Consider the following 23,530-nt stretch of genomic DNA (forward strand, 5'->3'; position numbering starts at 1 on the left):
ATAATATACATAGGTTATGTTCGATTATAGAAATGATATACCTAACCTATATCTAAATGAGCACGTGCTAAATGAATCGTACATCGATTAATATTTTTATTTCGATTAAAAATTATTATATCGAAAGATATTATCTTTAATGATATATTTATTTTTATAAAATAACGTAAACTTTTACGAATCTTCAAAATTTCTACGAAAAATCAAATGATGGTGAAAATAAAACAGAACTCCGAAATCAGCTTACTATTCGCGGCATGCCACGTGGTCTCCGATTCATCCCGAAGTTGCCCGAAAAACGCGGTTCGCGCATGCGCACACGCTCAGAAACCTCGTGGCGCCGTACATATCGATTCGAAACAATCAACAATACATGTTACTCCGGTTGGCGAACCGAAGCCGTTCTGCGTAAGGGGTGGGAAATAGTGGTTCGGTAGGGGATATAATTGTTTCTGTGCAAGAGAAATAAGTGAGCGAACATGAACAAGGACAATAATTCCCCAGCCATTATAACATGATGTATTATATATATTATGGCAGCCAATAGTAGCGCGTCCGCTCACCACAGCTCCGCCTATAAGAGGCATTCTGGGTCGTTTTTAAAAGGCGGAAATAATCCTCCCCTCCTGCCGACCTACGTTACGTTCTCTTTCTCCTTATTCCGTTGCTGTTTCTCCTCCTACATAGCGGACTGCCGCTTTTTCCAAGTGGACCGAATCTACTCCTCCCTCTTTCACGTTGCCATCCCCCTACGTTCTATCGAATAGACACCACGACGCGGGCCGCAGGTGCCGCTCCACCGGGACGCCAATCGTTGGGTCCCTCCTTTTCTATGCGCAGGTGAACCCGGCCAACCACGTGCTCCGTACCCGCGCGTATGCGTGTTTAACTCTTTGGAAGTGGCATGCTGCCTCCGTTAAAGAGCGAGAGAGGAGTGGAGAGCGCAAACATTGGAGTGGGAGAAAATTAAATTCTCCAAGAGAGACACAGGGGGAGAGAGAGCGAGAGGGAGGGAGAGAAAAAGAAAAGAGAGAAAGAGAATCTAATAGAGGGACTGCCCTCTGACCGAAGAAGGTCTCCGACGATATGGAGAAGAAAAGAGAAAGACCGTTCAATGCCGTCCGTCCTTGCTTTCTGTTCGTCCACGATATTGCTATCATTCTTCTCTCTTTTTAATCTTTTTTTTTTTTCAATCAATCTTTTTTAAATCAATCTCATTCCCTCCTCTCGTTAAGTGTCCTTCTTGTTAATCTTACCTGTGATACGAGACTCACAGGTATGTTCTATATTGCTGCTTTCCCTTCGTTTCGCCATAATGCCGATGAGGTGCAACTTACTATACAAAGAAAGACATGTATGGTTGAAAACTAGTCTTCATTGAAGGAGAAAATACACGGAATTTTTTTACTTGGATGAAATGGAAAGTAAAGAATATGGGTATAGGTGTAAGTAATGGAGCACAACCCGTAATTCCTTATAAGCTCATAGCTCGCGACATACTTCTTGTATATTTAGCTGAGACATGAAACTCTAGTCCTGTTTAATCTTGGCTGGTAATAGAAAGAATGTGTAAGAGGAAGAGGAATAGATGGTCAAAACAGATAAAGAAATTTAAATGCCTGTGTTCGATATTACTTGCTTGACTGGATCCAAGGAAGATTCTTGCTCAGCGCAGTGGAAATGATGCCCAAGCAAAGAAGAATTTCCAATGTATTTAATCCTAGTATTAGATAGGTATAGATTTCATGTATGAAATTTTTCTAAATAATCTGACAAGATTATTATTGCTATAAAAAATTTCCTCTATTATAAAGAAAAATTTTTGTCATATATATATATATATATATATATATATATATATAAATAAATCAAAACTGCAACGCTATATTTTAATGAACTAAGATTGAATATAAACATGTAACATAATTTATAATTACCTCAACAGAATTTATTTATCTATCGTAATATAAGGAAGAACTTGCAAAATGAACTGTAAAGTTATTATTACACGTTGGAAAACACTTTTGAACAAGATCAGATGGCATGCTATGCATGACACGTTCACATTTGAGACGATCGATAAAGTATGTAATACTTTATCGCATGTAATTCGCGAATGGTAAAAGGATGATGATAAATAATGAAAGTTTTTGACACCATTTGAATAATTAAGTTGATGAAAACATTAAAGTGAAATAGAATCAATTATCTTGCAAGTAGAGAAAGATATTGGCGTATCTATGATATTAACTATATTATTGCTTACATTAATTTCTAATGCTTTGAAAAATTATTGCAATTTGTAACAAATTCAAGAAACAAATCAGTATACATTTTCAAATAATGTTTCAATTTTAATTTTTCTTATTTTATTTTATGTAAAGAAAGATAAAATATTTTAAAAACATTAAGTAAATATTTAAAATATATTCTTTCTCAATTTAATATTCATCTGCATATAATTTTTTAACTATTTGATTGGATCCAATTTGAAATACTTTAAGATAAACCTACTCCATTTTTCTACTAACATTCATTTAAATTTTTCCAATATTTTTAACTCTTAATATTATTTTTACTCAAAATTGTTTATTCGAAAAATAGTTGAAAGTTATTAATAAGAAATATTAAAATAACAAAAATGTTAATCACATTTGAAACAATATTTTTAATAAACATTCTCTCTGATATTATAAGTAGGACTGAAGATATGTTTTTAATATGAGCTTTACGATGCAAGACGATATTTGTGTAGATTGATACAAGCTACAATTGCACTTGAATGTATCCAGCATACAATACGGTAATTTGAACAGAACGATACAAAGTCCGCACAAACTCGGTCGTCCTCTTGATATTAGAAATAATTTTTATTATTTTTATTAAAAATTTTTCAAAAACAAACCCATAAAATTATGAATATGGTATACTTTGTATATGACAATACAATATTTAAATATTTATTCTTACAATAAAGAAATCTGAATTGGAGCAAGGAATCTATGAGAATCTATGAGAAAGAATTTATATATTTATAGGAAAAGTATATTATCATTTTTATTCGATCGTTTTATTTTCCTAACATGAAATTAGTAAAGTAACATGTTGAAACAAATTTATCATAGTTAGCTAAATAATCTTAGAATATCATAAGCAATTGATATCGTATAATTTTGATTCACAACTATGTACCAATGAATTAGCATTCATATTTACAGTTTAAAAAGGAAATAAATATAAAGCCAAACCTACATAACGTTCGTATATAATAACCATAAAAGTTATTTAATCCATCAAGCTATCAAAAACAATTATTACGAATCAAATTATAAATAAACAGATTCATGTTTAAACCAACGAGTGAAACTGTAACAAGGCTTTCTCGATGAAGTCGATACCGAGAACTTGAGGAGCTTTTGTAAGCAGTCTCTATGTCGTAGTGGCGTGAGAAGTTTATAAGATTGTATCCTGTCAATCGTCATCATGTCGTTTAATCACGCTGTGAATATTTCACGAGAGCAGAGAAACTAATACTTTATTACACTAAAACATTTAATTAATCATTTACATTTATTTGCGAACACAGAGAGAAATCTCTCGTTCATTAAGGAATACGTTTAGAATTTTATCATTAATACATTTAGAATTAAATTCTTAATAAGTAGATCTAATGAATAATTGTATAAAATTTTAATCAAAATGTATAAAAATATCGTCAATTTTGTTTTCTTGATTAGATTTTTTAACTGCCAAAAATTAGAATGTTTTAAACTTTTGGGGGAAAAAATGAGAATACGATATGATGAAGAACATAAGTTGTATCATTGTTGGAATTAAACGATTTGATGATTAATGATAAATACTCGAAATATGTTATATAAAATAATATTAAATAAATATTTTATTGACATAAAAAGAATATCTAATCTATTTATCAATATTAGTGCTATAATACAAAAGAAAAAGTTATTTTATGTTATTGTTTCCATAGAAATGAATTTATCATTGCAATACAATTATGAAACAAGCCATTAAACGCTCTTCCATCATAAAAGAAAATTTGCATTTTAGCTATTATTATTACTAAAATAATGTTTCCAATCAAAAATTAAAAATTGTAGGTCTAAAAACATCATATTAAGCATCAACAAAAAACAAAAAGAAAAAGATCTATTAAATTAAATTCGTTATGAGTTGACCATTAAATCGTCAAACAATAATTAACTAACGTAAGTCCTACTTCATACGATATGACGAAACATAGATTACATAACAATTCCATTATACCTAAACTCTGAGATAAATTACTATGCATTTACAATTTCTGCATTCTTTCATAACGATAATAGGCAACAATGATTTTAGTAAGATGATGTATAATGTAATTTTTGATTCTGAATTTATTTTAATCATTCTTCTTGTCTGAAGAATATTATAGTACAAATTTTTCATCAAAAATTTGATTATACGCTTCATTCAAGTATCGTAAAAAATAATTACAAACTTTTTATGATATACAGAATTAATAGAATATTTACATACTTTATTTAATCAAATTTTCTGAACTTGAAAAAAACTTTCTTCATGAATTGATTTCTTTTTTCTTTTTCTGCAGATAAAATTTATTATATTAAATCTTGTTATTATAATATCATAGTATATGTATTATTCTTGAACTTTTTTATTCTGGAACATTTTGTATTCGAAAGCTTATATCTGAAGAAGTACAATGAATCTTTCTTCCTTCAATTTAGTTTAAATCTAACTTTAAACTACTAAATCTAACTTAACCTAATTTGAATCAGAAATAATCTAATCTAATCTACCTAAAAAATTGATTCGTCAATAAAGAGACAAAGCAAATATCCAGATGATTGAATTAGAGTTGGATGGAGTACAAAGTTGGTAATTGATTTTAATGAGAACATCAAATATATTATATCCCAATTTAAAATAAAATGTTAAAAATTTATCAATCAATCTAACATAATTTTAATAATACATATCATTCAGATTTGTCTACAAAGATACAGATTTTCAATCCATATTCATCCTTTCTTCATCATCATCTCACATCTTTCATATCTGAAGAGCAAGTTGTAACACTCCAAACTATCTTCATTGTGAAGACTTAAGAGCAACTTTCGAGCAAAGTATAAGATATAATATGCTTCCCTGGACATTGTTCCAGTAACGAAAGTCATGTCAAAATCAATAAGCTACAAGTACAATAGCATAACTTTACAAACAGTTGCATTATAAAATTGTATAACTTTACAAACTTCGTAAAAGAGAAGTAGTTGTATAGAAAAATGAAAACTATTACTATTGAATAAATTAACAAAAACTTTAACTTAAAACGTAACATGCATATTGTAACATGTATCATTTTGTAACTGTGTTGAATAACCGATAATACTTTCTGTCGACTTTATGGACGAAACAATTTTATTATCACACTCCAAGCATAAAAGGCGTACACACAGGCATAGATATCTAAAGTGCAATATACACAGCATAAAAGAAACACGCGGGTACAATACACGAGGCATGAGAAGAAAAAAAAAAATGAAAGCGAGAATGCACGTAACGATATCCGATAACGAAAACTTTGATATCAGTCCGCGAATTCTCTGAAACTGCTGAATGCAAACCACCTAGTATTACACCAGTTGATAATATTGTTTTCGATTCACGATGTGATACTGTAAAAATATTTCTAGTTGAAACTTCATGAAGAATCGTATCACGAAATATTAATAAAAATTAAATAAAAAGGATGAATCACATTTATAAAATATATTTAATACATTGACCGTTCTTATTGCTATCTTAAGCCTCGTATAATCATAAATATATTAAATAGAGTGGATACGATACATTATTAATTAATTTGTTCTATACATTTTGGCACGTATTCAATACTTTAATTAACTTGATTTTTTGCGAATAAATTCACGAATTAATTAATTATTCATTCATTTTTTACCCAATTTTACAACTTGGCAATTCGTATCTATAATGAAAGTTTAATTTATATTAAACTGTGAATATGTTAATTTTAGGTATTTATAATTATTAGTTAATTTAATGTATCAACGTTATATAAGTACAAATTAATAATATGAATGCCATGTGTACAAGTAACGTGTTATGAATATTATATAACAAATACATTAATATTGTACGTAACTACATCGTATGGGCATAGGTAACAAAAGAACAAAAGTTTCGAAAGTCTTAAAGTTTACTGCTTATTTTTAGTCTCTTGCATGCTATTTATACATTTTGATGCTTAAGTTAATTGCATGATTAGGCAATCATCGTAAGAACCAGGGAAAGCAAAGTTAATAACAATTTCACAACCAACACTGTAAGTTGAACTCCATCAGCGATGTTGAATCTCCAAGAGGAGTGCGTAGGATTTTCACGCGGGGCAATTCTAAGAGTACAGAATGCGATTATAACATTTTATGAACGTGCGTTTGATTGTACGAAATTGGTCGTTAACTCGATATCCCACTAAGTATTCAGCTACAATAAAGATAATAACTGCGACACTACTAGAAATTTCTGACAAATTGTATCACACACTTATCTAACCTATGATACGAACAACAACTATGTAAATCATATTTAATTCAAGTATTTAATTATATTTGATAAATTTAAATAGATATATATATATATATATATATGAATATGTTAATTATGAGACGGCAAATATATGGCAAACGAATAATCAATTAAAATTTTATAAACAATACGATAAATGTATTTAAATTATAAATTCTTCAAAATTTATGGAAAAGTTACGATATATCATATTGTATCATATAATTATACAATATCTAAAAGAAGGAGAAGATTTTTAATTTTTCTTTAGCAAAAGAATATTTGAAATATTGAAGATATTTTTATTATCGTTGATGTATCTCTTATTTCAAAAAGTGTCCGATAAAGTGTATAAATAATTCATCAGGTATCGTGTAGGTGTATATATCGGTAGTAAAAATTTGAGTGGCCATGCACCCTTCGTTCACACCATAATCTCAAGTACTCGATTCAAACACTCTACTTACACATCTCTAACACTCCACACTAAATATTGTGAGAACATTCTTGACAGGAATGATTACTTTTCTTCATAAGAAAATCAAATTTTCGAAATTTATAACATGTAATTTGTAACATGTTAAATAAATAAAGATTTTATACTCGATAACATAAAATTAAATTTAGAAAAAAAGTCTGAAAATTTGATTCTTTCTTTCCTTTAATTCTCTTTTAATTATAATCACATTTTGCTTGATTGTAACATTAATTACACGATACCATGTATCTATATCGACCTAATTTCCACGTTGTGATTAAAAAAAAATTTATTACTCGAATTTGACATTTCATTGATATTCAATAAATTATTTGTTCTGGATCTTGTAGAACATTCCGTATTAATTTTGTTCCAGTATAAATTGATTATCCCTCAAAGTTATACACAAGTTCACAAAAGATGATGAAAAAATAAATAAGGGAATAAATAAACTTCAACAAAGACGATCGATAACGAGAGATCGGATTTTACCTGTGCACGCGAATTCACGAATTTCCCCTTGATGATCCCTGACGAGGATCTCGTGTTACATAGGGGAACGCGGAACCCCCTTCTACCTTTCGACCACTGACTCCGCGCATTCGATGGACACACGTCGCGGAGGGATGGTTTGGAAACGAGCTTTGTAGCAATGATACCGTTGTATCGCCGCGTAATTGAAACCCAGGATATATGTATGCTAACAAGGGATCGTTTCGATGACAAGAGGACACGTAGCCATACCGAATATCATTGCTTTTATTCGACAAAAGCTTGCACATTTTTACACGATTATCTTCTGAAACGTGTTTTCCAAAAAATTTGTTCTACTTTTTCTTTTTTTTTTTTGAAACGCAAAAGAAAAAGGATATAATAGAACTCCATTTATACGAATCTGTTAGAGAAGAAATATATTTACATATGTAAAATTGTTCGGACAATTTCATTTCAAATATTCTCTTTAATAATAAATTAGATATTGAGAACAATTTTGCAAACATCATTGTATGATTGTTAATAAATTAATATTTTATATGAAAAAGGAAATAATATAGATCCAATCACTATATCATAAAAACGTTCGTAAATGGAATAACGCTCACATTTCACATAGATAGAGTTCAGTCACTATCATAAATTTCTATCAAAAATATAAATGAAATTTATATAAACAAGATTTCATTGTATATTACAATTTTTAGCTATGATTGATCTAACTTTGATAATAATTCTCAAACTAACTCTTAACAAGAAGGGGTAAGATTTGAGCTAGCGAGCTTTGAGTTCCCGAAAACTTTTTCAAAATTCACTTCAACCGATTTAATATCGTTTTAACGAGAAGGAGAACGGATCGAAGAAAAATTGCAGACGTTTCGTCTACGCGATCCCGCGCTGCACAGAGGCTCCATGCTTGACATTTTACGTCTGTTTCAATAAAAACGATATAACCGAAACCCTTTGCAACAGTTCTTCTCCGCCTATAAAAATAGTCAACGTGAAATCGCAATAAGTTCCAGCGGAAAGAGCCGAATGAAGGAACGGTCGTGAACGAGGCAGGTTTTACGAGACACGACATTTCGGAAGCAGTAAAATCCTATCCTGTCAAACGTTCGCATAAAATCCTTACTCGCTTCGACCATTGCTCGCAAACAAACGAACGTATTCCTCTTTCCTTTTAAGAAGTTGCTCATGATATATGTAATAATACGCATAATATGTAAATGCGTATAAAATAATCGAAACAAATCCTTTATTGAATAGCCATACGAGGATTTTGTAGCGGGAGAAATTTACGTCGCTTGGATATACGTAAATTCATGGAACATTCTCTTAGGTAAAATATTTCCAACTATAACTAATTTAATTATGCAGAACGGAAAAATGTTTTAAATAGTTTTAAGTAAATGTTATTAGATTCTAGATACTAAATCTAAATAACAAAATATTAATATAATATTCGATTTAGAAAAAAAATGGTAACGGCACTCTTTTCAACCCTCCAATATTCTTCTCTCACTCTAAATGATTGGTTCCTGTATAAAGATCTATTCAATATATTTAGTGGATACAATGATGAAACATTGTGAAACAAAGTGTATATGTTACACGAATGTTTCCTGTTATTTCGAAATTTGTCAAAGAAAAATATGTATTGAAATCCATAGCTCTTTAAGAGGGTAACTAAGTATATAAACTTTACAATTGTTTATGATATTCAACTATTCGTTACATAACTATACTACAGTATCGATCCTACATTACTGATTTCCACGAATTATATATACGATAAGATAATGATACAAATAAGTTTCATTATAAATATTTTATTCGATTTAGATATTCCTATCTACTATATCAGACGATCTTAATTGAACAACTTCCTGTGAATATCGTTTGAGTTTTAATTCAACGTATACAAATTTAATTACATATATATAAAAAAAAAACAATCGTGTATAAAAATAATAGCATTTAACCCGAGTATTATAATTAATTATTCTTGAATGACAATGATGAAAAATTTAAATAATGAATGATGTATATAATTATTGACATAGTGATTAGCCACTATAGGATATTCGATATAAATATTTTATAAAAAATTCTCAATTAAACATCAATAAAAAGAAAGAAACTCGATATCAATTTTTTGAGTAATAATACATATTACTTCATTCTACGATAATTTGAATAGCATAAATATAATACTAGTAGCTGAATATTTTCAAATTGATCCAAATACTGTATCCAAGTAATAAAAAGAATTAAGATAGATCTACGATCCTCCATTTCAAACTTTTCTCAAAAGCATTACTAAAAAAAAAAAAAAAATTCAAATACTCAACACTCCTGCTGCCATGTCATCGAAGATCGATCGTCTCTCAGTGTCGAATAATTCACACGCGATAGAATGCTCGACAATGAGTAACCGTACACCACCGAGGCTGGATTAACGGTCTGGTGAAACGAAAACGATGACGTCACGCGACGCAACGCGCCTCGACGTGCCGCGTCGCGGCGTTAAACACGCTATTTCGCATAGAAGTGTGTTGGCGTCACACAATACGAGTCGAGAGACCGAAAAACCATAAACACCCCCCCGGATAAGGCTACTCGAGATGCCGGGAAGATCGTTGCCCTCGGGGTGCATAGTAGAAGGTTATAAAAGATTTTAAGACTTCTTTGGACGCGAGATGGCTGGCGCGACGGTGGCGCTATGCGGGAAGAAAATGAAGCGTCGCGATTCGTTCGCATTCACCGTGGCCATCCGCCACGTTCTTCTGAGGACTTGGCCTACGGTGCAGCAATGTAAAGACAGGATTTCCTACTTATATACAAATAAACGTCGGAGCCTCGTATCAAATGTATTCGTTCGGATGTGTTTACATCGATACGGCGAGGAAGTATTCGACTGTTTTTTGCTGTATACTTTTTGTCAAATGTTGACTCGATGGAGAATGACCAACCTCTTCGAATACGAATATGAATTTATGGATAGATTTAATCAAATTTCAACTGTTTTGCTTTGCTCTATTTTAATATATAAAGATTAAAATTATAAAAAAACTCGAATATTTCTGAAAATTACTCTAATTCAAAGCGATACTAGTATCTTGACTAACTGAGCGATTAAGAAAAAGATATTGTTCCTGACAATATGTTTATAAAAGTCAATGAAATAAATTATGAATGCAGTAGAAGTACGATGAAATTAGTCTATCTTCATTATCACATATATAAATGACAATAATCACACGTAATCAATGAAATACTATTTAAAGTTAGCTAGAAATCAATTTTGACTCAATAAATAACTGTCTAAATGCGAAAATAAGACAAAGTATTAAAAAAAATTAGATGAACTATTTGAGAAATCATAGGAACAAAAAAAGGAGTACTCCTCTCCTTCGCTTATTATTAACATCATGGTATCATATGTCCTGCTCATAAGAAGCATGAATGTGCAAATTTTCTCAAGAATGTGGTATGAATGTCACGTTTTTATTCTTAACTTCATATTATAACGATAAAATTATATTTTTAGAAATTAATTTCTGAAGTAAATTAAAGTATCTATAAACTTCTATAAATTACTGAATAACATATTCACTACATCAACTCGTGTGTCTGGCATGAAAAGGACAATATGATCTTATCTGTAGATACTTTGGCCAATTGCCAATTCGTGTCTGTTTGAATGAACATACATATTAGGTGTGTTGAAATCAAGTAATAAGATTCCTTCTCACAAATTTCTTTTCAACACGTAGTATATCTAGTATTTTTTAATCTTTTCTCTATAAAGTATTTTTCATTATAAAATTTATACTCACGAGTCGAAAAAATAACAGAAGCTATCTTGTATCTAAATTACAAACCTTTTACAGCATAAACATATTATATTATTGCATCAATTTAGAGTTTTCGAATATATAAGTCCAAGAACAATTTAATATTGATGATTACCATATAACATGCAGTAAAATCGATCGATTCTGCCAACTCAATGTGCAATGCTAAAGAAACCAATGGTAATCTGATCAGCAAAGAAATCGACAAGAAATATTGTATTTTTATAATTTAATTTACATCCTTTCCATTAATTTATAAATTATTATTTAAAAAAGAAAAAAATGCAACTGAAAAATGTCGAATGAGTTTCAAGATTGATTCTGAACTAATTATAATATAAATATTCATACCATTATTGAATATACTTAACTTTAATAATCATTTTTAAAACATGAAGACTTTTAAAAATCATCTATTTTTTAAGATTTAATATCAATATTAAATAATATCGTCAAAATTATTGAACTGTGATTTTTATTTATTTATTTAGCACGATTTCTCTTGAAATTTTTAGTTTTTAGTTTTAAGTTTAGTTTACTAAAAAACTTATAGCTCAAAATAAATATTTCAATAAATCAATAATAATTCTAATGTGATCAAGCTTACTAGATTCACAGAGTATAATCAATTGGAAATATTGCATTCAATGAAGCAATGAAGATGATGACCATAGTGAAAGTTTTAATCTGTCTTCTGTTGATAAATTAATAGAAATAACAAGTATGAATACAAACTTTCCTCGTCGATGAAGAAATATTTCTAAATGATGATAATGAAAATAAAAACATTAAGAATTGAAATAATGAAATATATAAGTATTTTCAATTATATTTGAAAAAAATAACTGAAATTTAGAAAAAAATAAATAGATATACAAGATTTGCAAAAGATTATGATTATCAGTGAAAAAAAACGTAATTAAAGACAATGTAGAACAGAAAGTCCATTATAGATTATCTCATGGCGTTAAAATATATTTCAGTACAATAAATGAAACGTGTGCATCGATATTTTAATGAAAAGTTTTCTGACAATTACACTTCTATATGACATATATGAGCAACAGAAAACTTTAACCGCTTTGACCTGATTTTCTCGCATTTACATTTAAATACTTGCAGTTATTTTTATGCTTCTCTGATTTAACCAGCAGCATACATAGAATAGAGAGATAAAATTTGTTATTTTAAAAAATTCATTGGATTTACTAGATATGTCCTGAATAATAATATATAATGATTCGATAAATTCAATAATCATTGTCTCGATTATATCGCATTAAAAAAATAAAATTTCGAGGAATTCATAACTTTCGTAAAAATTCAATGATAAAGGGCTATTCAACTCCAAAGAAGTTATAAAGAGAAAGCAAAAGAAATATTAAAAGAGATTGCCTTAGCTAAATCGATGTTATTTAACGCTGTTATATCTGTTGAAGCATTTGTATGAACTACGATCTTCTTTCTCGTTTCTTTAATGACTGATGATTAATGATTTTCAAATAACAAATATTGATATGAAAATATTTAATCGTTAACAAATTTCTAATCCTCTGATTCTTTGTGTAAATTTATCTTATTTTATTATAAAAATATATATATAGAAAATATTAAAAACTTGAGAAAGAAATTCGCAGTGTCGTAGAACAAGCATTTATTTCGATGATTATGCAGGTATGTATAATACTTAGAACTATATTTGCATATGCAAATTTACTTATATAAGCGATTAATACCGAACGATGATTTAGAGCGAAGAATGCTGTGCATTTTTCAATGAATTGACAATTGTTAGACTAGATCAGTGGCTTTCAAAAAAATCGTATTTTATAAGAGATTATTAATAATATTATTAAATATTATTAATTTCAAAATTTCATATAACTCTAGTCTTTTTAATATTTAACAATAATATAATATAATAAAATGAAACGAAACAAGATCTTTTTTTTGCTCGTATATATCGAAAAACATGTTTTATTTAGCCATTGTTAAATATCTATGAAAAAATTTTGAACGTTAAAACATTAGCAGTTAAAATTCTTACAACGCAAAGCTATAATTAATATTATATTCGATGATGTGTGTTTGACATTAACTAGAATTACTTTTCCTAGTAGTTGCTAGATTTATAGAGTTACTTTCTAATTTCCACGCTGGTGTTACGTTTATGAAACTGCCTTTTCCACCGTTATCGACGTTTGGCCAGAGTTATATCGTCAATTCGAGAACCTTGTTGTGAAAGTTAAGTAATGTAATAATAATAAAAGCTAAGTACATAATTGCTACGTTAACGTAATACGTTTTAAATGTAGAAGTTTTAAATTGAAAATAACAATGTTGACAAAATGTAAGTATGAAATTATATCCTATTTATAATTAACTATGGTGAACTGTTTAAATATAAAATATATGTTAAATAGACAATCTCAAAATTTTTTTGCAATGTTAAATTTTATTAAAATATGGTTATTATTTATTTAGTGAATATGTTTTGATCGACTCAAAAACCTTAAACTGTGTATTCAACCACAAGTCAGTCCTAGTATTAATTTATACTAAAGATATCACAGAGATTAATTAAAAATTATAAAAAGAAGAAAAAAACAATAATCAAAACGATCCATCAAATGTGTAGCCTATATACATGATTTGGTTCTTAAATAATGAGATCGTTGAACGACAAAATGTCTGTAATATCGAAGAAATATGTAAATATTTACTTGAAAAATTTAAATAATTTAAAATAAATGATTTTTATCTATATAAAAATGTAACCATTCTATTATACAAACAGTAGATAATGATCACAATTAGTTCAAATAATAGCCTTTACTGTAGTTCAATAAGTTAACTAGACAAGGTCCTATTACTCTTGATCGATACTGATCGGAGCAAGCACGATAGGACAAAACGATATTATATTTAGCAGAAACGTGCTCTGCTCTGTATTATCGAGATTTCGCAGGCAATCGATCTTTTCCTGGAACGAGTGAAACTTTCAAACTTTCTCGTAATTTACTCGATTATTCGACTATTGAAATAAATACGAGATAAAAAAGAAAATATTATCATTATCATAATAAACAAACATTAAAATATTAAATACACAGATCTATCATGCGTACAAAAATTATGAAGATTATTTTCTTTTTCTTTTTTTTTTAATCTTAATCAAATAAAGAGAGAAGCTAAACTAATTAAGATTTTTCAAAATATCTGAATCACAAACGATGACATGGAAATCATTTGAAATCATCTATCTTAAATAAAATCAAGAACTTACATCAAAAACATTTCCTATTAATAAATTTGACGAAACAATTTTATCCTAAATGGTTAAATCAACATCGGTCGTCCTGATAAAAGAATCGAGAGGATGAAAGTTCCCGAGACGGGAAATTTTCCTGACCTATCCTCAAGTAAGTACATAAATAGGTATCTCTGACACCGCACAGTAACCCAAGAAAGTCGTAAACGCTACCCCACAGTGCCACGCGACCCTTAAAAACACTACACCAATCGTTTCGTGTAACAAGAGAGAGATTACCCCTCCAGCATTTAACCGAACGTGCGAAGGGTCCATAAAAGGGCAATTGATGAGATTCTGTAAGTGGACTACCCCTCTCCATGCACCGATCGATTGCGGTAGCCGAAAAAGAAGAAAAAGAGCCGACACCGGTACGATTCAAGGATTTACGAGTCAGAATTTCGAGAAGGTAGCTACTACGAGGAAAGGTCTGAAGTCGTAAAAGTTTAGAGAGTCCCGTGAACAAAAATTTCTTTAGGGCAACTGAAATCTGTTTCGATTAGATACATTATTGCTGTTCCTAGAATGATGATAGTTTAAACGTAAACACGTGCTCCTCGATATCATAAAGATTGTAAATTATATTTTCGGTTATGGTCTTGGAAACACTTCTCCAAAACCTCAAAACTAAATTGGTGATTATCTGTACAGTTGATCTTTTATTAACAGAATAATAAATTATTCTCTTTTATTTTATTGTAAAGATACAATAACAAATTAGAAATAAGAATATTTCAATATTAAGAATAAATTATTAAGTATTGGAGAAAATAATGAATTTTAATTAGATATACATATTTAATACAGTTAATTATTCTACTATAAAAATTTGTTTTTCTTTCTACATATAAAATAGGATACTGTGAAGTGAATTATATATTTCAGATTACATTGAAAACTACAGACTATGTTTATAAATATATTTATGTAGATATAATTACATATATTTATGTAAGAATTGCTTGTCCCTCTTATAATTTATAAATTTAAAATATTAAAATAGATAATACTGAAATATTCTTTAGCTATCAAACAATTAATTTGATAATTAAAAAAAAAAAAAAACATAAACACGTTCAAAAAATATCTACAAAAAAACTCCTTTTATCAGATATATAAAAAAATAGTAAAAACACTTTCAACGATCAGATATTTCTCAAACATTTGTAGAAAATAATCACACAACAACCACATATCTGAATCAAAAGATAAAAAACAATGAATTATGTTTATGAAGGTCTTTAAAAAAAAAAGAGTTATAAAATTAATTATGAATGAGCATTTAGTTATAAATGCCACGCGCCAGATGGCCGAGTAGCGTGGTCTCGGATTCAAAATGGCGACGGCACTACATCCTTTACAAGTATGCATAACCGTTGAAGAATTGGTGTTACGCTTTCACCAAGCATATCCTTACCTGGCATAACAACGAGCTACGCGTTATTAAAAGCCTGTGCTCGATGCAAGCTCGTAAAGACCGACTTTATAACCTCATATACAGCCATAACACTAAGGCAACGATTCCCTACACTCGTTTTCTTCCACCCTACTTTCCAGGATATCAATGTCCACGCCACTTTTCCATTACCACGAGACAGGGATGCTCTCCCTCCGTGGTAATTTTCATCAGCACGGATCCGTGGAAACGGTTGTAAATCAATTAACAGGTTTATGGCTCTTTATGGAAACGACTGTCGTAAACCTTGGGTCGGCCGGGTCCCACACAAGGACCGCGGAAGAACAACAAAGATCTCAAGAAATTTCATTATTAACTATCAGATGTTCCAAAATAACTAATTTTTCTAAAATTTCTACGTTTAAGATATTTTTTTTTATCTATATCTTTAAAACAATACATTCTATAGTTATATCAACAAAAATATAAATGAGAGAAAAAAATGTCTTGTAAAATAATAAATGAAAGAATACATAAAAAACATAAAATAATTAAAATTTATGATATTGAAAATCTTAAGAAGAAATATAATACAAGATTTCTTTATATAATTTGTAAAATGTAAACTGATTAAATAAATATTGGGAATAAAATATTGCATTAACGCAATATTGTATTTTAATAACTTTATTTTATTTTTTATTCAAACTCTAATATCAGAATATATACGTGTTCAAAAATCGTATCACAAAATTTATTACACATCAAAATTTATCCCTCTTTTACCACCCTCCACTAAATAACACAACGTTGAAAGAAAATAATTCAGTTGCAAAGCAATGGTTATTATTATTTTTTTACTCGTAAAAAAAAAATGTGAACTTCACGTCGATGCATCATACCAATAAAATATCGTTAGGGTACACGTGCTCAGACCTTGACAGATCAAACAAACTTGTGTACAACTTTAAATGCGGTTCGCCGGTGCGTGTAGACGTCAACCTTCTTCGAATCGTTTATACTTCGTCCATGAACAAACTATTTCATCCGAAAGCGAGAAAAATAACGATAACTTTTAAAATCGAGCCAGATCGTAAAAGCAAGAGCGAGCTCCCAGGTTTCGACTTTGGTTATAAGTTCGTATTATATTAGCCGGATTCGAACGACTCGCCGTCCAATGGAGGCGATCGTAAACCCAGGGTTAACATTCGGTCGGGTTGTCAAGTGAAAGAGTGGCTTGAATTTCGTTGGGATCACTGTGAACGACGTTATAAGTATATACGTTCGGTTATAACCAAGCATTTCAAGGCTTTTGTTCAAATTAGACCCACTGCTCGAAACTGAATCCTTGGAATAAGCGATCGGTTCCGATCGTAAGCGATCCGAAATTTCTATCGCTATTTTATAGATCGATGTTAACGATTTACTGGTTATCCAATTAGGATATGCATACAAAAATTTCATTTCTCTTTACAGTGTCGCATAATAAATGGAAAATTAACGATTAGATTTAGATGATAATCTATTAATAATGTAGTAATTAATTTTAATGTAAAACTCTTATTTAAACCTTGAATTGTTTAATCATTACATTAATCATTCCCTCGTTTATTAAATCTAATTAATTCTCAAGAAAAAGTAATTAAAATGGAAAATACATATGAGCTCTTGTGAATTGAAATTTTTTTTAGGAAGATTTATTTACAAATGCTAAGGGATTTAATTGAAAACCTAAAGCTTCAATTAATAATCGAAGAAGATTCTTTCATTTTACTTACTATTTTACATTCTAATATGATAAGTATCATTTTTTCATAAATTAGATTTTTTTCTAATGCAATATTATAACAAATTTAAAATAAATACGTATAAATCGAGACTAATTTTCAAAATAGGATACAAAATCCAGTTCGTAATGCAATCCTATGTCTCGATGGTCCAACAAATTATGTTATCAATACCAGAAAAATAACGACAATCTATCAATCTTTGTAAAAGTTACCTTAAAACTTATTGTTTTAAGAGTCTCGAAAGGGTTAAGCCCTGTCATTGGAGACTCGAAATCCTAAAGAACGTTCTTTCTTCAGTTGGTCCGTTTTATGTCTTTCGTCGATTATATGATGTCGGTCAAAGTCGTAAGACGCGAAAGCTATAGGTAGGTAATCAGTAACAAACGTTCGATTCGTGGAACTGGAGTACAGTGCTCGAATTGTACTCGGGAATAATAATGATCTTTCATTAATTGAACTTCTTCAAATAACATTTTATACGGTAATTGCAATCGATATAATGGTTCGTATATCCAGACACGGCTAAATAACAGTCTTCTGACGAAGACCACTGAATACCAGTCTTTGTTGTTTAAGTCTCGCGACAAGGGAGGTCTTCTTATCTGGCCATTATAATTTCTTTTACAATTATTTCGTTTTATTGCTCGTTTGCGATTGTTTAGGTTTCACACGCTCTGATTTCATGAACGAAAAAAAAAAAAAAAAGAAAAAAAATTTCTTGAAAATAATTTCGAACTATCTTATATCTTAAGATAATTGGGCGTCTATATTTTTCTCTGAATACATGTTGTTTTACAAGCAAAAGGGTATAATGCAGCAAAAGCATGCGATACATGTGAAAGTATCGTTATAGGTTTATATCATGTAATATTAGAACTAATTGTTCCTTAATCAATATGTAATTACCTTTTAATAACATTGTTCACAAAAGAATATGAATTTATTTTCAGATAAGTATCGAACGACAATTTTTCGCTTCCTATAAATTAATCTTTTTTTTTTTTTTTTACGATTTATCGATTCTTATTAGGAAATTTTTACTAAAAATAATTTCTTTTATTAAATTCTATTTATATTACAAATACTTCTTGAAAAATTTTGATATTTCCGACAACAATTTTTCTCTAAGTCTAAATAATATCAAAAAAAAAAAGGAAAACTTTATATTATAGCACATAAGGCTATAATTCCCCTTGTGGCATGAATCATACCTACAAGCCCAACTCCCTTTGCATGTATAAGTATTAATTATGGTCTGATAAAAAATTAGCATGTGTAATGAAATCATAATCGATAATACGAATCGTAAAAAATATATTTGAATTCATTTAATAAATTATAATGGTGATGATGATCATTTCAAAAATGCACTCACATAAAAAATATTATTATAGAATAATATAAGATAATTAAATCAATTTTTTCTACGAATAATAATGATAATTATTTTTCATGCACACATTTGAAATGAACACTAATAACTTGATATAAGTGCATAGATGTAGATGTTGAATGGATTTTATTAACGAATATTGAATATTTATGGCACATATTATTTTGTTTAAAATCAATTTCTATCAAATTTGACGTGATTGAACTGTACAAATGCATCGAGCAATCGACACGGATTTTTCTTGGAATCTTTGGTAGTTTTCCCTATGATATTGATTAAGACAATTATCTGGATGTTTTGAATGCATGATTGTGTAAGACGTGTGAACGAATGATATGCAAAATGATTTTCTCACTATAAATTTTCGCGATTTTCCGGAACAAATTATACATAATTTTTAATTTCTGTATTTTTTCTTTCCTTCAATAGAAAATATAACGTAATTATTTTTTTATATTGTATATTTGTATGTGAGTTTTAAATGAGTTTGAAAAATATAAATATAAAATATATTTACTTATAGATTATAATTCCTATCGTATACGATATTATTATGTATATATTTATAGGTTTAATATAATACATATAGTACAATATATTCCAAAATCAATGGTTTCATATCCTATGTAATTACCGATGAATTGGAATGATTAAAAAGAGGATAATTAAAAGTTAGAGCAACAGGTAGATAATCACGGTCAATATGTATATAAATACCTTACATATATCTATACATATTCATCAAATACATAAATCAAGAATAATTAATAAACATGCATATTAAATTCTATATTATTATTCTATAACTTTGTGTAATAGATATTATGATAATGGATATCTTTTAATTATAGTGAAAAACCTTAAGCAATAATTATGTATTTAATATTTAAAACTTTGTTAAACAAAATTTGATTAATCAAAAAACTTGTTGTTTATATCTTTTCTTTTCATAAATTTTTTAATTATTCCTTATTTCTCTTTTTATTAGAAATATATAATCAAATCAAATTTAATTATTAATTTTAAAATAAATTTATGAAAAAATACTTTTATATTCAATGCAACAGTTCAGAATATATGTATATAAAAAAAAAATCAATTTAATTTAAAACAATTTCTATACAACAATACAATTTTTATTAAGATAATCTACCAGCATAATCATAATATCTTTTTAATGCAAAAGTTAAATTCAATTCCATTATGATTCAAATATCTATTACACCAAAAAAAAAAAAAAGTCTTTCATGCATTTCCATTCAAAAATATCATGCAAACCTTCAAATATTTCTTTCTACAGAATTTCATATAAGAGAATTCATCCAAAATCTGAATAAATAGGTTGAAAAAGGAAATATATTATTAAAGAAAATTCATCACTCACTGGTTAACGTCTGTGGCAAATGGGTGACCATCGCAGTGTGAGGATGCAGCGGCGGCAATTTTCTCGTAGGGGGTATAGTGATGATACTACCACCGAATCCGGTGTGTATACCATTGCTACTGTGGCTGCTCACTGGTGAATCGCCGCTGCTACTATCGTAACTACCCTCGAGACTTCTAGGTGGTTGAGGGACCGAAGAAATTGTATTTTCTACGCCAAATGGGAGCGGATCCACCTGTTAGGAAAGAATCAATTACGATCGGAGTTCAGTGAGATTAAGCGCGGCTTATATTTGAAATTATCGCAGGTGCTGAGGCGGAAACTAAACAAATGGCGTCGATTTGCCTTGCGTTACAAGCAGCTTAACCTGATGTTAGGAGCATGAATAAAATAATCATAGGTTCGTGTGATTCTAGTCAATTATAGTATCAATAATTGAAAACGTTTCGACGATGAAAGCAAACGATACATTTATCTAATGGTTTGTTTCCGAAAGGTGCGAACGACAGTTTATGCGATTCAACGAGTTCTTTTTCGGATAATATGTAAAAAATATTTGGCCAAGATATATTTGGGATTTTTGATAAATTTTAGAAAAGAATTTGTTGATGAACTTTATGCTATATTTTAAATATATACTTTTATTCTAAATATATACTAAATGCCCAAATCTTATCACTTAGATAGAAATTATCTCACTTAACAGAAATATTCAAGAATTATATCGAATTTGGAATATTTTTAGAAAAAAATCTATGGATTACAGAATAAGAATCTTAGAGATGATTTATAAAAGAATTATATGCAATTCATTTTATAATATAATAATATGAATATATGATACAGAAAATGTGTGTTATACTAAGATAATCAAGAATATCAGTATGTTATTGCAGGGTTAATATTTTCTATGAGCTTGATATTAAGATGTCTTATTATTTCATCGAATGTTTATTGGTTTATATGGAGTAAATAGAGGAATGATTTTTTAGAACATGTAAAAAACATTTTAAAAAAATTACTAAATTATGGAATGAAATTGAAAAAATTTTGAATTTTGAAAAATATTAGCAAATTTTTTAAAAATCTCTATTCATACAAGTGTAACTGTTTTTAATTAGTTTTTTACTATATATATAAAACAATTTATTAAAATAATAAATAATTTGGAATGAATTAGATAAAAATCAAAATTTATATAATATTTGAATTAAATAAATAACAAATATTATAATAAATTAATTCAATTGTAAATAAACGATTATTAATATTTTTGCCATTGTATAATATTCAATCTAAATATAAATTCTTTACAATTCTAATACTTTTCTAATTTCACTCCACTTTTTGCTAATAGGTATCCTATGAACTTACTATTTACATCAGCTTACAGCTTACGATCAATTATTAATTAAGAAAAAAAAAAAAAAAAAATTTCAATATAAAACTATATCAGCGGCAACATGTTAGGAAATCGTTAAAATACAAAATACCTCGCTGACTCAAGCCACGACAAGAGAGCCTTTCGCCAAGAAACCATTATGAAACAAGGAAAAGACTAACCTCTTCCGCTACTCTTACTTTGACTTTATCCTGTGCCAGGTGTCTTTTCAGCTTCATATTCTGCCGCATCACTTGCTGCCTATTGGCAGTGATCTTACACTTCTCGCAGATACAAGTACGATACTTGCAGTACCTCTTGTGTGATTTTAAGGTGATCTCCAGCCGATGATTCAGACATCGTGCACAATTCCGTGCACGCGGCTTTGGAGTATTCGTTGAAGAGGAAGCGTCTGTTTGCACCTTCTTGGGACCATCGTCCCCATTTTTGCTATCCTGAGAATGTTCCAAACGCTCGAACGTGTTTGCACCACTTGGTTGTTGGGGAGCCAAGTCCGCGGCTCTGTTTTGCTCGTTCTCTTCGCGATACATAGGTAACCTCGATTCACAGCCTTTTCATAATTACAAAGAACAATCTCAATGAAATATTTTGAACGGTTGTTTGTCCCTCTATCGTTGTCCTTTCTCTAGCTAATCCTTTTATCGCGCGCTTGTAAAAAAAAAAAACGGGAACACGTGTTTCGAACACGGTCGAGGCGTAGATTCGATTTTCGACACCAGCTTTCTTTCCTCCAATTCTCGTTCTGCAACATAAAAAGAAAAAAGAATTTTAATCGAAGAACTTGGGGATCATGATATTTATGTGATGGATGAAATAAGTGATCAAATTAATGTAATTGGTATTATTATACAGGAATTATTACGAATCATTACACGATTTTGATTATACAAATACATGAAACAATTAACTCCAATTTTTTTTTTCTTATTATTAAAGACAGATTTAGATTTCTGCATTGTGTAAAATGCAATGAATAAGATATAGCAACAGGTATGAAATTTATTCATGACAATATATTAATTCGAATTGAATTAAAACTATATTACGTTTGACAGATCAAAAGATCATAATTTACACTTTAACAATTGGAATAATTGAATAAGATAATAAATATCGTTATATTGATAATATTTTATTCAACGATTTTCCAATATATTCTATCCAGTTGAAAAATTTTTTAATTGGATGACCTTATTTCTTACATTCTAAAATATTTCACGACATAATTGTGACAAAAATTCCAATAGACTGTATAAACGTTCAATTTAAGTGTTGGAACACTAGATATAAGTAATGATATTCTTTTCATATTTGAGCCATTGGTAATATTATTAATGTTTAATAATATTATACCATTCGAGAAAAATGTTGTGAAAACATTTATTAAAGAACATTTGGTTAGATGTTGAA

General features: G+C 29.1%; 1 protein-coding gene across 3 annotated transcripts in view; it reads right to left on the reverse strand.

Annotated features, from left to right (window-relative positions):
• LOC122710953 (protein doublesex) overlaps positions 1–23,530 on the reverse strand; it is a 90,489-nt gene that overhangs the window by 56,454 nt on the left and 10,505 nt on the right. For 2 of the 3 annotated variants that reach the window (XM_043929220.1, XM_043929219.1), the window contains exons 2-3: positions 22,282–22,862; positions 20,719–20,953 (exon numbers count right to left, since the gene is read on the reverse strand). In XM_043929220.1, coding sequence (XP_043785155.1) covers positions 20,719–20,953; positions 22,282–22,650 — 604 coding nt within the window. In that variant the 5' untranslated portion in view covers positions 22,651–22,862. The remainder of the gene's footprint in view (positions 1–20,718; positions 20,954–22,281; positions 22,863–23,530) is intronic. The other variant, XM_043929222.1, reaches the window with a different exon arrangement.

Source organism: Apis laboriosa, unplaced genomic scaffold (assembly GCF_014066325.1).
Source record: "Apis laboriosa isolate Shangri-la unplaced genomic scaffold, ASM1406632v1 scaffold167_cov148, whole genome shotgun sequence".
NCBI lineage: Eukaryota > Metazoa > Arthropoda > Insecta > Hymenoptera > Apidae > Apis > Apis laboriosa.